The sequence below is a fragment of the Oncorhynchus clarkii genome, chromosome 20 (assembly GCF_045791955.1).
Source record: "Oncorhynchus clarkii lewisi isolate Uvic-CL-2024 chromosome 20, UVic_Ocla_1.0, whole genome shotgun sequence".
Classification (NCBI taxonomy): domain Eukaryota; kingdom Metazoa; phylum Chordata; class Actinopteri; order Salmoniformes; family Salmonidae; genus Oncorhynchus; species Oncorhynchus clarkii.
In genome coordinates, this window is record NC_092166.1 from 19,048,475 (window position 1) to 19,063,619 (window position 15,145).

Below are 15,145 nucleotides of genomic sequence, written 5' to 3' on the forward strand. Positions count from 1 at the left end.
GAGCCAAATACAGGACCATTCTGGAAGAAAACCTGATGGAGTCTACAAAAGACCTGAGACTGGGACGGAGATTTGTCTTCCAACAAGACAATGATCCAAAACATAAAGCAAAATCTACAATGGAATGGTTCAAAAATAAACATATCCAGGTGTTAGAATGGCCAAGTCAAAGTCCAGACCTGAATCCAATCGAGAATCTGTGGAAAGAACTGAAAACTGCTGTTCACAAATGCTCTCCATCCAACCTCACTGAGCTCGAGCTGTTTTGCAAGGAGGAATGGGAAAAAATGTCAGTCTCTCGATGTGCAAAACTGATAGAGACATACCCCAAGCGACTTACAGCTGTAATCGCAGCAAAAGGTGGCGCTACAAAGTATTAACTTAATAATTTTGCACGCCCAATTTTTCAGTTTTTGATTTGTTAAAAAAGTTTGAAATATCCAATAAATGTCGTTCCACTTCATGATTGTGTCCCACTTGTTGTTGATTCTTCACAAAAAAATACAGTTTTATATCTTTATGTTTGAAGCCTGAAATGTGGCAAAAGGTAGCAAAGTTCAAGGGGGCCGAATACTTTCGCAAGGCACTGTATATATTTACACTCAGTGTGTCGTCTTGATCACTGGTGAAAAGTTCACTTCTTTTGTAGAATTGTTCGACTCTCTCTCTCTGTCATGTTTATAGTGGATAGTTCAGAGTGACATTCATTCGTTTCGTTATAGAATGGACGTTTCGGGACGTTGTCGTTCTTCGCGTTCAATGATACCGAATTCCTAGCAGCAGACTAGTAATTAATATCAAAGACTTGTTCTTATTCTGTCGGTATCGATAGTCTAAGAGTTTAACCACGTGGTATGGTTAAAAGATTCAGCAATGGTCTACAACCTTTGTCCTCCTAATGGAGAAAAACATGGTCTGCAACCTTTAGCCATCTCGTAATTGAGGTAAGCTCGGTCTGCTGATCGAAAACCCGAGTGGGGTTTTTATTCGGAAGGGCCGAAAAGGGCTGTCCCAGGATGTCTGACCCTAACTGGGCTCAGGGGCGGTCCTCTAATTTAGTTCAAATCAAAAGGGAATTGTATTTTCCTTCATTAAACAGTCCAAAATCATATTACACAATTATACAAACAGTATCATACTCACTCATTCATCTTATACAACAATTAGATGTAAACCTCATATCTGAGGCTATTATATAAACAGCGTTATGGTAATGTGGCCACACCGTCTCCCATGAGCTTCCCCAAGTTGTGACAAACGGACCAGTTCGTAGCTGGAATCTTCACCGATCTTTTATACTTTCTCCAGAACATGAAATTTGTTCATATCTCAAGTTCTGTGAGGTGGAAGGATTTCCTTTGTCCTCTATGAAAATGTACTCTCTCTATACTGTGTGTCCATGACGAGATCCTCAGGAATTTACAACGTCTCTCTGACCACAGCAACCTAGTTGAAGGAGGAAAGGGGGAGGCAGGGAGAGGGGGATGGGGATTGCTATACCCAAAGAGGCCAATGTCATGACACCTCTGAAACATGACCCGCCAAACCGCACTTCTTAACACCCGCCTGCTTAACCCAGAAGCCAGCTGCAACAATGTGTCTGGAGAAAACACTGTTCAACTGACGACGAAGTCAGCCTGCAGGCGCCTGTCCCGCCACAAAGGAGTCGCTAGAGCGCGATGACTCATGTAAAGCCACCCGGACGATGCTGGGCCAATTGTGCACTGTCCCATGGGCAGCAGTGTGAAGTACTTAAGTAAAAATACTTTCAAGTACTACTTAAGTCATTTTTTTGGGTATCTGTACTTTACTTCACTATTCATATTTTTGACTGCTTTTACTTTTACTTCACAACATTACTAAAGAAATCAATGTACCTTTTACTCAATACATTTTCGCTGACAACCCAAAAGTACTCGTTACATTTAGAATGCTTAGCAGGACAGGAAAATGGTCCAATTCACACATTTATCAAGAGAATATCCCTGGTCATCCTTACTGCTTCTGATCTGGGGGACTCACTTAACACAAATGCTTAGTTTATAAATGATGTCTGAGGGTTGGAGTGTGGCCCTGGCTATTCATAAATTAAAAAACAAGAAAATCATGCCATCTGGTTTGCTTAATATAAGGAATGTGAAATGATTTATACTTGTACTTGTACTTTTGATACTTAGGTATATTTTAACATTTACATTTACTTTTTATACATAAGTATATTTAAAACCAAATACTTCTAGACTTTTACCCAAGTAGTATTTTACTGGGTGACTTTCACTTTTACCTGAGTGATTTTCTATTAAGGTATCTTTTTTTACTCAAGTATGACAATTGGGTAGTTTTTCCACCACTGCCTATGGGACTCCTGGTTGTGACACAGCCTGGGATCGAACCTGGTCTGTAGTGATGCCTCAAGCACTGTGATGCAGTGCCTTACATGTTGACCACTCTGCGTTGCAAAATAAATTTACACATACATGTTATTCATTCATTGCACCCACACTGCCCGTGCTCGTCAACGAGCGTCTGCGTAGCCAGGCACTAAAATAGAACTTGGTTCTATCTGTGACACTGGATGTGCTGCAAGCCCGCCTCTCCCATCTCCTCATTGGTTTTTAGGAGCATAGATTGAAAGATAAACTGAGATCCACACTCCAGTCCAGTAGGTACTGATAATGCACCTTGAAGTTGGTTGCCAACTGCCATACAAAGTCCGAAGAAGAGGAAGAAGCCTGAAGGAGGAGAGATTACTAGAAACGAACTTGGTTTAGCCGTTTGTCTGTGGATTAATTGTTGCTGTTGCTAGCTGACTTGTCCTGGGATATAAACATTGGGTTGTTATTTGACCTAAAATGCAACAAGGTCCTCTACTCTGATAATTAATCCACAGATAAAAGGGTAAACTGAGTTTGTTTCTAGTAATCTATTCTCCTTCAGGATTCTTCTTCTGATTTGGACTTTTTATGTTGGTTGGCAACCAATTTTAAGGTGCATTACCACTACCAATTGGACTGGATTGTGGACCTCCTGAAAACCAATAAGGAGATGGGAGAGGTGGGACTTGCAGCGAGTCTAGCTTGACAAATAGAACAAAGTTCAGACCCTTGCTGAAGCTTGTTGACGCATGCGAGCAGTGTGGTTGCAATGATTGAATGTATGTGTACATTTATTTTGCAATGAGCAGTGTGGTCAACATGTTAGACCGCTGAGCCACTCGGGATGACAACACATTGTTTTCTATTGCTAAGATATGAATGGAACCAGTTTAGTCAGTTTAGTTTAGTGAAACCAAAGCATTTAAGTTTTCCTAGTAAGATATAATCATCAACTAAATCAAATGCTTTTGATTAATAAATAATAATAATAGATTGGGACTTAGCGCATTTCAAGGATCCAACGTCACTTTACAATAATTGTAGAAATCAAGATGACACAAGTAGTTTGCCTTGGTCCAATTAAGAATCCGGCGCCGACAGAGATGGCCGCCTCGCTTCGCGTTCCTAGGAAACAGCATCAACTCACCATCAGTACGACCAAGAATATGTTTTTCGCGACGCGGATCCTGTGTTCTGCCTTACAAACAGGACAACGGAGTGGATCCTATGCAGCGACCCAAAAAAACGACTCCGAAAGAGAGGGAAACGAGGCGGTCTTCTGGTCAGACTCCGGAGACGGGCACATCGTGCACCATTCCCTAGCATTCTTCTTGCCAATGTCCAGTCTCTTGACAACAAGGTTGATGAAATCCGAGCAAGGGTAGCATTCCAGAGGGACATCAGAGACTGTAACGTTCTTTGCTTCACGGAAACGTGGCTTACTGGAGAGACGCTATCCGAAGCGGTGCAGCCAACAGGTTTCTCCACGCATCGCGCAGACAGGAAAAAACATATTTCTGGTAAAAAGAGGGGCGGGGGCGTATGCCTTATGACTAACGTGACATGGTGCGATGAAAGAAACATACAGGAACTCAAATCCTTCTGTTCACCTGATTTAGAATTCCTCACAATCAAATGTAGACCGCATTATCTACCAAGATAATTCTCTTCGATTATAATCACAGCCGTATATATCCCCCCCCAAGCAGACACATCGATGGCTCTGAACGAACTTTATTTAACTCTCTGCAAACTGGAAACAATTTATCAGGAGGCTGCATTCATTGTAGCTGGGGATTTTAACAAGGCTAATCTGAAAACAAGACTCCCCAAATTTTATCAGCATATCGATTGCGCAACCAGGGGAGGAAAGACCTTGGACCATTGTTACTCTAACTTCCGCGACGCATATAAGGCCCTGCCCCGCCCCCCTTTCGGAAAAGCTGACCACGACTCCATTTTGTTGATCCCTGCCTACAGACAGAAACTAAAACAAGAGGCTCCCACGCTGAGGTCTGTCCAACGCTGGTCCGACCAAGCTGACTCCACACTCCAAGACTGCTTCCATCACGTGGACTGGGAGATGTTTCGTATTGCGTCAGATAACAACATTGACGAATACGCTGATTCGGTGTGCGAGTTCATTAGAACGTGCGTTGAAGATGTCGTTCCCATAGCAACGATTAAAACATTCCCTAACCAGAAACCGTGGATTGATGGCAGCATTCGTGTGAAACTGAAAGCGCGAACCACTGCTTTTAATCAGGGCAAGGTGTCTGGTAACATGACCGAATACAAACAGTGCAGCTATTCCCTCCGCAAGGCTATCAAACAAGCTAAGCGCCAGTACAGAGACAAAGTAGAATCTCAATTCAACGGCTCAGACACAAGAGGCATGTGGCAGGGTCTACAGTCAATCACGGACTACAGGAAGAAACCCAGCCCAGTCACGGACCAGGATGTCTTGCTCCCAGGCAGACTAAATAACTTTTTTGCCCGCTTTGAGGACAATACAGTGCCACTGACACGGCCTGCAACGAAAACATGCGGTCTCACCTTCACTGCAGCCGAGGTGAGTAAGACATTTAAACGTGTTAACCCTCGCAAGGCTGCAGGCCCAGATGGCATCCCCAGCCGCGCCCTCAGAGCATGCGCAGACCAGCTGGCCGGTGTGTTTACGGACATATTCAATCAATCCCTATACCAGTCTGCTGTTCCCACATGCTTCAAGAGGGCCACCATTGTTCCTGTTCCCAAGAAAGCTAAGGTAACTGAGCTAAATGACTACCGCCCCGTAGCACTCACATCCGTCATCATGAAGTGCTTTGAGAGACTAGTCAAGGACCATATCACCTCCACCCTACCTGACACCCTAGACCCACTCCAATTTGCTTACCGCCCAAATAGGTCCACAGACGATGCAATCTCAACCACACTGCACACTGCCCTAACCCATCTGGACAAGAGGAATACCTATGTGAGAATGCTGTTCATCGACTACAGCTCGGCATTCAACACCATAGTACCCTCCAAGCTCGTCATCAAGCTCGAGACCCTGGGTCTCGACCCCGCCCTGTGCAACTGGGTACTGGACTTCCTGACGGGCCGCCCCCAGGTGGTGAGGGTAGGCAACAACATCTCCTCCCCGCTGATCCTCAACACTGGGGCCCCACAAGGTTGCGTTCTGAGCCCTCTCCTGTACTCCCTGTTCACCCACGACTGCGTGGCCACGCACGCCTCCAACTCAATCATCAAGTTTGCGGACGACACAACAGTGGTAGGCTTGATTACCAACAACGATGAGACGGCCTACAGGGAGGAGGTGAGGGCCCTCGGAGTGTGGTGTCAGGAAAACAACCTCACACTCAACGTCAACAAAACTAAGGAGATGATTGTGGACTTCAGGAAACAGCAGAGGGAACACCCCCCTATCCACATTGATGGAACAGTAGTGGAGAGGGTAGCAAGTTTTAAGTTCCTCGGCATACACATCACAGACAAACTGAATTGGTCCACTCACACAGACAGCATCGTGAAGAAGGCGCAGCAGCGCCTCTTCAACCTCAGGAGGCTGAAGAAATTCGGCTTGTCACCAAAAGCACTCACAAACTTCTACAGATGCACAATCGAGAGCATCCTGGCGGGCTGTATCACCGCCTGGTATGGCAACTGCACCGCCCTCAACCGTAAGGCTCTCCAGAGGGTAGTGAGGTCTGCACAACGCATCACCGGGGGCAAACTACCTGCCCTCCAGGACACCTACACCACCCGATGTCACAGGAAGGCTATAAAGATCATCAAGGACATCAACCACCCGAGCCACTGCCTGTTCACCCCGCTATCATCCAGAAGGCGAGGTCAGTACAGGTGCATCAAAGCTGGGACCGAGAGACTGAAAAACAGCTTCTATCTCAAGGCCATCAGACTGTTAAACAGCCACCACTAACACTGAGTGGCTGCTGCCAACACACTGACACTGACTCAACTCCAGCCACTTTAATAATGGGAATTGATGGGAAATGATGTAAATATATCACTAGCCACTTTAAACAATGCTACCTTATATAAATGTTACTTACCCTACATTATTCATCTCATACGCATACGTATATACTGTACTCTATATCATCGACGGTATCCTTATGTAATACATGTATCACTAGCCACTTTATACTATACTATGCCACTTTGTTTACATACTCATCTCATTTGTACATACTGTACCCGATACCATCTACTGTATCTTGCCTATGCTGCTCTGTACCGTCACTCATTCATATATCCTTATGTACATATTCTTTATCCCCTTACACTGTGTACAAGACAGTAGTTTTGGAATTGTTAGTTAGATTACTTGTTATTACTGCATTGTCGGAACTAGAAGCACAAGCATTTCGCTACACTCGCATTAACATCTGCTAACCATGTGTATGTGACAAATAAAATTTGATTTGATTTGATTTGAATGTTTATCATCAGTACGTTTCACTAATTCTGGAGTGGCAGAATGGTTGGGTCTAAAGCATGATTGAAAGGGTGAAATTCAACAAAATGTATCTAGGTACTGATACATTTGGGAATGTATTAATTTCTCAAATATGTTTTACTTTTGAACAGATTGCTGTTATTGGTCTGTAGTTATTTCGATCTAAGGAATTTCAGTCAGTCAGACACATTTCCAAACAAAAGGTATTTCACCAGTCGTTAAAGACATGTTGAATCGATCTGCTAGAGAATACATTATGACATTAGCAGACCACTTTATAAATGTGGGTTCCATTCTATCTAGGCCAGCTACTTTGTTGATATTTATTTAATTGAGGAGGCAGTATATCAGTTGGATTAATATTTCTAAAGTTGAATGTCTTTCAACTTTGATTTGGGGTGTCGATCTCCTAGTTTCATGTATACCTAGCATTGATGGAATTGTCGGTGACCAATAAATTAGGCTAGATTTTTTAAACAACACTTCTGATTTCTTTATAATACGGTACAACCCTTTAAATTCAACCAATCCACGCCCATGTGGCCTGTGATCCACACCGTTGATCACGAGTGGATCCGTGAGCCACTGAATTTCGACCAACCGAGGAGCATGTTCATTGTGGTAGGAGGCGGGAGTTCCTTGCTTTTGTGACAGCTTTGGTGGTGTCTGAACTACTCCCAAAGGGAAGGGAAACTGCATTTTCTCCATTCCCCACTGGTATATCGTTGATGCAGCTAGCTAGCGAACGCTTCAAGTTAAATCCAGTATTTTAAGAGTTCAGGGTTGATGTTCCTTATCCACTTTCCCACTCGAAGAACCGCCGTTCGATACAGTTCGAAGAATAATATTATTTTAGTCCGACTGAACCAAACAAATTGAAGTGCAAAGTTAATAGTTACATTTCTATTGATTTGCTAGCTTGCATTGCTAGTTGGGAAAGCTAAGGTTAGCTACGATATTTAGTTTTCTAAGATTTAAAAGGGCGGGTATTATTTTTAGCCATCAACAGTTTGTTATTGCTCATTCGAAGACACCGGCTAATTAGTTAATCATAGCTAACTCGTAACTAGCTCGCTTTAATACTGTGCGTATTCAGCCTGGAAGCCAATTCAAGGCCTTGCTTACCACCAGTCTGCATCGCCGTGCAGTGAGAGCTGAAAGGTGAGTATCGCCCATTGCTAACTAACGAGTTTGCTATCTCTGCTAGCCAGCTCGCTCGCCGACTCGATGTTGGTAACGTTAACTAGCTACACCTATAATATTTGGCAAAGACGATGGCCTCGTAGCTAACGTTAACTAGCCAAATTCCAGTGATCTGAGGTGTCTGGCCAGCTACTGTACTAGCCATCTACAGTAACGGGTTGCTTGATGTGCGTTGTTTTTAGCATTGCATAGCTAACAGTAACTATCTAACTTAGCCAACGTAGCAAGCTACGTCTTCCCACGTCGTATCTTGTTGCTACCTAAACTAATATGAAGTGGTTGAGTTAGCCAAATATTTATTATAATGATTGTTACTAATTAAAATAATTTATTGCTAAACTGGCAAGCTTAGAAAAGTATCATGCATGGCTGTGCACATGAAGAGTTGAAGACTATCCGTTTTGCTGTTGGACAAGTCTCCATCAACGATGCGAGGGGGTTGGAGGACCTGAATCACGCTGGAGGTCGCCATCTTTCACTGATTGTTGGTGATGGCATCTGTTTCTTCTAGCAATTTGTGTCAACTTTGTAGATTAACTGGCTTGACTCTGCTTTGCTTTATTGTTATTTGCTATGTGGCAGTCACATGCCACCACGATTCTAGCCTGGTCCCAGATCTGTTCTTTTCACAATTCCATGGGGAGTTGGCAAGAGAGCAGACTGCCACCCAAGTTACCACGGCCACGTTCAGTAGTCGGACGTTGCAGATATGAATGCCACGAAAAGAGCTGAATTGTTTCCTCATTCTACATGTCAGATGCATGTTTCTTCTACATAGAAATATGCTATCTCAACGTTGGTTGTTGCTGAACGCGCCCCATGATCCACTGTCTAATTGGCAAGTTTGTAAACATTGCCCTAACTAGTCAGGTAGCTAGGTTAACCATCGTCCTGTAAACACACACAATATAAATCCTCCTTGCTAGACTGTAGTCTCCCTAGGAGTTTTCTTGAAATGTACTGAGAATATCAAAACAAAGTGCAAATGCATAGTGCAAACAAGTTTGGTAGTACCAATCAAATATGGAATTGTCAAATTGTCTGTTTACACTGATATGGGGAATGTTCAATAGGAACTTGTGAACTGTTGACAACCACTGGTAGGCTCTACCAAACACATCATGCCATCTATCACTTTGGGGGCGGCAGGTATCCTAGCCCATAGAGAGGCGAGCCAGCACCTGGAGAGTTTCCAGTTAGAAAACTGCATCCTATTATGAAAAATCTGGTGGGAAGTGAGCTGGCAACCAGAAGGTTGCTGGTATCAAATCCTAGATGCCACTGCCTGTTGTGCTCTTGATTAAGGTAGTTAACCTCCCCCTCCACAACCGTGTGTCTTTCGGAGTGGTTGGGTTAAAAGCCAAAGTAACATTTTGGTTGACTTTGTGTGCAATTGACCAATAAAGTGATCTTAAACTTAATGTATTGCAGTCACCACCACAATTATGTAGTGAAAATATTTGTGCTAAAATGGCAATTTTTGTGGAGACCAGAACTATGCTTGCTTGCGTACTGTACAACAGCACAATCCTAAAACACAGATACACATTAGTCAGCAGAATGGCAACAGGTTTATATGAATTTAATCTGTTGGCTTGTCTAATCCACAGGGGAGTTGGTAGAGCAAAGTTGGCACTTTCTGTAAACACTTTTAGCAATTTGGCCACCTTTCAGATAGCATCTAGCTTCTGTTTCACAGAATGAGCAGGAATCGACTAAAAGACAGTTATATACATGGTCAACATTAAAACGATAACCAGTTAGGCCCATATATGCCAAATATGTCCATGATGACACAGTATTAAGTATGAGAGTTGTTAAATAATAGTATGGGATTCTTGCAACCGTTGGCAAGGATCTCTCAATTACTTTCATAACTGTAGTTTTCCTTGTTGTGGCTTGCTTGATGGAAAAGCATCTGTTTTGTCACGATACCAGATTTTGGACATCGACACTGATACCAGGTTTAGTATCATAATACTTGATACAGAAACGATACTCGATACCAAAACGATAGTCTGATAGTGAATCAATACCATGGCAATAAAAACATAAAGCGTATTAGCTAGTCACAGAATAACCACTGGGCTTTGTCTTTTAAACGTTGAACAATATTTAAAAATATATATTTTACCTTTATTTAACCAGGTCTGCCAGTTGAGAACAAGTTCTCATTTACAACTGCGACATAGCCAAGATAAAGCAAAGCAGTGCGGCACAAACAACAGTTACACATGGAATAAACAAATGTACAGTCAATAACACAATATAAAAGTATATATACAGTGATATGGTTTTGCATAAGGAAAATTGTTGATAACTGAAATATATTTTATTCAATTTCTTGCCAAAATAAAATGCCATATTAAGTTGCAAAACCATATCGGAGACAGAGCAGATCATTTTCCAATTACATTTAAGTTGTTTTAAAATGTAATTTGATACATCAGGGTTAATTTGCTGATCTTTAGCCATAATATTGCGTGAAATTACAGTCATTACTCATTATAGCTAAATAATAATAATAATAATAATTTTAAATAGTTTGCTTCCAAAACAACAACGCTTTGAAGCTCATTTCTGAAGCTTGTTGCAGTTGTCTACACACCTTAGAAATGCAATTGATTTTGTGCTTGCTGCTATTATTTTAGTCTATGGCTGGCTAGTGGCTACTGCTAACAAACCCAGACAAATGCAAAGTCTAAATATATTGCTGTCAAGTTATGAGTGCATTTCTCATTACATTTGGGTTGTGTAATCATATTATACTGCATATGTTCATGTCATCAACCAAAACTTAGTAGAACGTGAGACACATTTTACAGAATTACCAAAAGTAACAAATTCTAGTACAGAAGTAAGTTCTACTATGGAAAAAGTACGTACATTTTGGTTTATCGTGCAATACTGATCTGTGTAGTCAATTACACTGGCCTGTTTAGCAGAGTTCGCACTGTCTGTGGGATTGAGCATGTAGATCCAAGGTGGTATGCTTTACAGATATGCCATTCTTTTTCTGTCTTGTTTGCAAACACAATGAGAGCTCATGTTAGACAGGCATTAGATTGTTGGGCAATTATCATTTCTGTACAAATTGGATCTATTGGATAGAAAGACATTTCCAATGGTGTTTATGCTATTTTTCTTATAGATTGTTTAAGTTTTGTTGACACTCATCGTGATGTCCAGCATGGTTCCTCTATATTGCGGCTTTCTTTTATTTGGCCCCCTAAGTTTTTTTTTTATTTTTTTTTTTTAATTTGACCCCTTTTTCTCCCCAATTGCGTGGTATCCAATTGTTGTAGTAGCTACTATCTTGTCTCATCGCTACAACTCCCGTACGGGCTCGGGAGAGACGAAGGTTGAAAGTCATGCGTCCTCCGATACACAACCCAACCAAGCCGCACTGCTTCTTAGCACACAGCACGCATCCAACCCGGAAGCCAGCCGCACCAATGCGCCGGAGGAAACACCGTGCACCTGGCCACCTTGGTTAGCGCACACTGAGACAAGGACACCCCTACCGACCAAGCCCTCCCTAACCCGGGCGACGCTAGGCCGATTGTGCGTCGCCCCACGGACCTCCCGGTCGCGGCCGGTTACGACAGAGCCTGGGCGCGAACCCAGGGACTCTGATGGCACAGCTGGCGCTGCAGTACAGCGCCCTTAACCACTGCGCCACCCGGGAGGCCCCGTGCCCCCTAAGTTTTCTGAGTACAATAAGTTGTTTCATTTTCATTGTTGGAGTGTGCAATCTGTCATCAAGGCACATTTTTTGAATTGAACCTTTTATTTAGCTATTTAAAGGGTGGCTACTTTGTTAAGCAAGTAAAACATTTTTTTGACTTTTTTTGGTTACTACATGATTCCATGTGTTAATTCATAGTTTTTTAAATTATTATTATTATTATTCTACAATGTAGAAAATAGTTTTAAAAAATAAAGAAAAACCCATGAATGAGTACGTAGGTGTTTTCAAACTTTTCACTGGTACTGTAGACTAAAAACGCACCAGGAAATCAGCTTCAAGGGATTTTAATTTTGGGAATGTATTCCCACTCATCATTGAGAGAGGCATGTGATCATATACAAATGTAAAGAATGTTTGAAATGTTATCTTTTAAAAAATATGATCTGTTTGGGCTTCTTATGGTCAATTTGCAGTCTACTAATTCATCAATTGTAATTATGTTTCCGGTCCCCTGACCATCCGCTCAAGAGAAAAGCCTCCCTTTGTGGAATCTAGTTGATGATCTCTGTTAGTAATTAATACATTTTAAACTTAAGGAAATATTTATTTGGACTTCCATGGAGAGCTACAGCATTGGTTGTTGTAGGGTATTGTCTGTGCGTAATTCACAATAAATGAAATGAAACGAAACAGGGAGGCAGCTACCTGAATTTGTCCAATGAACACTTGGTTTCGTTTTTGCAATGGTGTGCACTAATGAATAGAACCTTGGTAAGCATATTTGTTTCTCTATCCACAGATTACTTGGTGACAAAGAGACTTCTCCCTGAGGAGCCAAGAAGTAGACGGCTCATGACTTCTGACCAGGATACAAAAGTTGTAGCTGAACCACAGGTGCAGCAAGTACAAGAACCAAAAGAGAGCTCTCATCTGGTAGGTACCCAATACTTGTGCCTGTAACAAAAACTACCTCTATCACCTGAACTAGAAATGCACATTTTCGTACATTTTGCTACCGACTAACCAACCCTCATTAATGACCGTTTGTCGATTTACATTTTTTCCAAACAGTAAAATGATGTAACCAACAGAAAATCCTATGCAAGCATACAAGAAACTGACATTTTTCATTAAAGGAAAACTCCACCCAAAATGATATTTTGGTATTTGTTTCATTAGTCCATTGTTGATATCGTCCCAAAATGTTTTGCATGTCAACAATCAAATTTTTGTTGACATATCATTTTCAAACATTTGCCAAGATGCAGTTCGCAGGAAACACACTTCTAAACAGCACACATAATGTGAGCGGTTCCATGTGTTAGAAACTTAGGAGGGGAATCTAATAGCAGTAACTAAGATGGGTTTTTAATATGACTAGGATTGTGCCTTTGGCTTCTGGACAAAGAAAGAAGTTTGATCTGAAAACCAATAGAACAAAAGATAAATTCTGGTTAATGCCACATGGAAGTCTTTGTAAAATAATTACCACCATATTTCTATGGCTGGAATTCGGCTAGGACATTTTGATGCAAGGTAAGACATGCCTCATTATTTGTTGTCAAGTAAAACATTCAGGTTTCAAACAATTATACTGCCTCAAGCTCACATTGCAAAGTGATGGTGACGTGCTGATAGCTTCCCTACTGTTGTGACTATAGCCTATGCACTCGAATGGCGAATGGGAGGAGCGCTTTAATTACGAGTTGAGATTGAGGAATAAAAATAGTAGCTATTTAATCGTGGCTATCAAAACAGTTTAACACACGATTACATTTAGAATTGTTATTTGTTGCACAATGACAGATTACTAAAGCACGTTTCATTCCAGTACCAGATTTTTGAGGAGCTGCTCTCGCGCTGTCTGGCAGGGGATGGCTATTTCACTCCTCAAACTAGGCTATGTGCAGTTGAAGTCGGAAGTTTACATACACTAAGGTTGGAGTCATTAAAACTCGGTTTTTCAACCACTCCACAAATTTCTTGTTAACAAATTATAGTTTTGGCAAGTCGGTTAGGACATCTACTTTGTCCAAGACACAAGTAACTTTTCAACAATTGTTTACAGACCGATTTATTTCACATAATTCACTATCACAATTCCAGTGGGTCAGAAGTTTACATACACTAAGTTGACTGCCTTTAAACAGCTTGGAAAATTCCAGAAAATTATGTCATGGCTTCAGAAGCTTCTGTTAGGCTAATTGGCATTATTTGAGTCAATGGAGGTGTACCTGTGGATGTATTTCAAGGCCTACCTTCAAACTCAGTGCCTCTTTTTTGACATCATGGGAAAATCAAAAGAAATCAGCCAAGACTTCAGAATTGTTTTTGTTGTAAACCCTCCACAAGTCTGGTTCATCCTTGGAAGTAGTTTCCAAATGCCTGAAGGTACCACGTGCATCTGTATAAATAATAGTATGCAAGTATAAACAACTATGGGACCACGCAGCCGTCATACCGCTCAGGAAGGTGTGCGTTCTGTCTCCTAGAGATGAATGTACTTTGGTGCGAAAAGTGCAAACCAATCTCAGAACAACAGCAAAGGACCGTGTGAAGATGCTGGAGGAAACAGGTACAAAATTATCTATATCCACGGGAAAACGAGTCCTATATCGACAACCTGAAAGGCCGCTCAGTAAGGAAGAAGCCACTGCTCCAAAACCACCATAAAAAAGCCAGCCTATGGTTTGCTACTGCATTTGTGGACAAAGATTGTACTTTTTGGAGAAATGTCCTCTGGTCTGATGAAACAAAAATAGAACTGTTTGGGCATAAGGACCATAGTTATGTTTGGAAGGAAATTAGGGGAGTCTTGCACGCCGACGAACACCATCCCAACCGTGAACCACGGGGGTGGCAGCATCATGTTGTGGGGGTGCTTTGCTGCAGGAGGGACATCAATCAGGAAGTTAAAGCTTGGTCGCAAACGGGTCTTCCAAATGGACAATGACCCCAAGCATACTTACAAAGTTGTGGCAAAATGGCTTAAGGACAAGAAAGTCAATGTATTGGAGTGACCATCACAAAGCCCTGACCTCAATCCTATAGAACATTTGTGGGCAGATCTGAAAAAGTGTGTAAGACCAAGGAGGCCTAGAAACCTGACTCGGTTACACCAGCTCTGTCAGGAGGAATTGGCCAAAATTCACCCAAGTTATTGTGGGAAGCTTGTGGAAGGCTAAATGTTAAACAATTTAAAGGCAATGCTACCAAATACTAATTGAGTGTATGTAAACTTCTGGCTCACTGGGAATGTGATGAAAGAAATAAAAGCTGAAATAAATCCTTATCTCTACTATTATTCTGACATTTCACATTCTTAAAATAAAGTGGTGATCCTAACTGACCTAAGACAGGGAATTTTTACTAGGATTAAATGTCAGGAAT

General features: G+C 41.8%; 1 protein-coding gene across 2 annotated transcripts in view; it reads left to right on the forward strand.

The window, feature by feature from the left end:
• The first annotated feature begins 7,567 nt into the window (after positions 1-7,567).
• The window catches only part of LOC139376039 (la-related protein 4B-like), a 31,885-nt gene continuing 24,307 nt past the window's right edge, over positions 7,568-15,145 (forward strand). For both annotated transcript variants that reach the window (XM_071118135.1, XM_071118136.1), the window contains exons 1-2: positions 7,568-8,022; positions 12,555-12,688. In XM_071118135.1, coding sequence (XP_070974236.1) covers positions 12,608-12,688 — 81 coding nt within the window. In that variant the 5' untranslated portion in view covers positions 7,568-8,022; positions 12,555-12,607. The remainder of the gene's footprint in view (positions 8,023-12,554; positions 12,689-15,145) is intronic.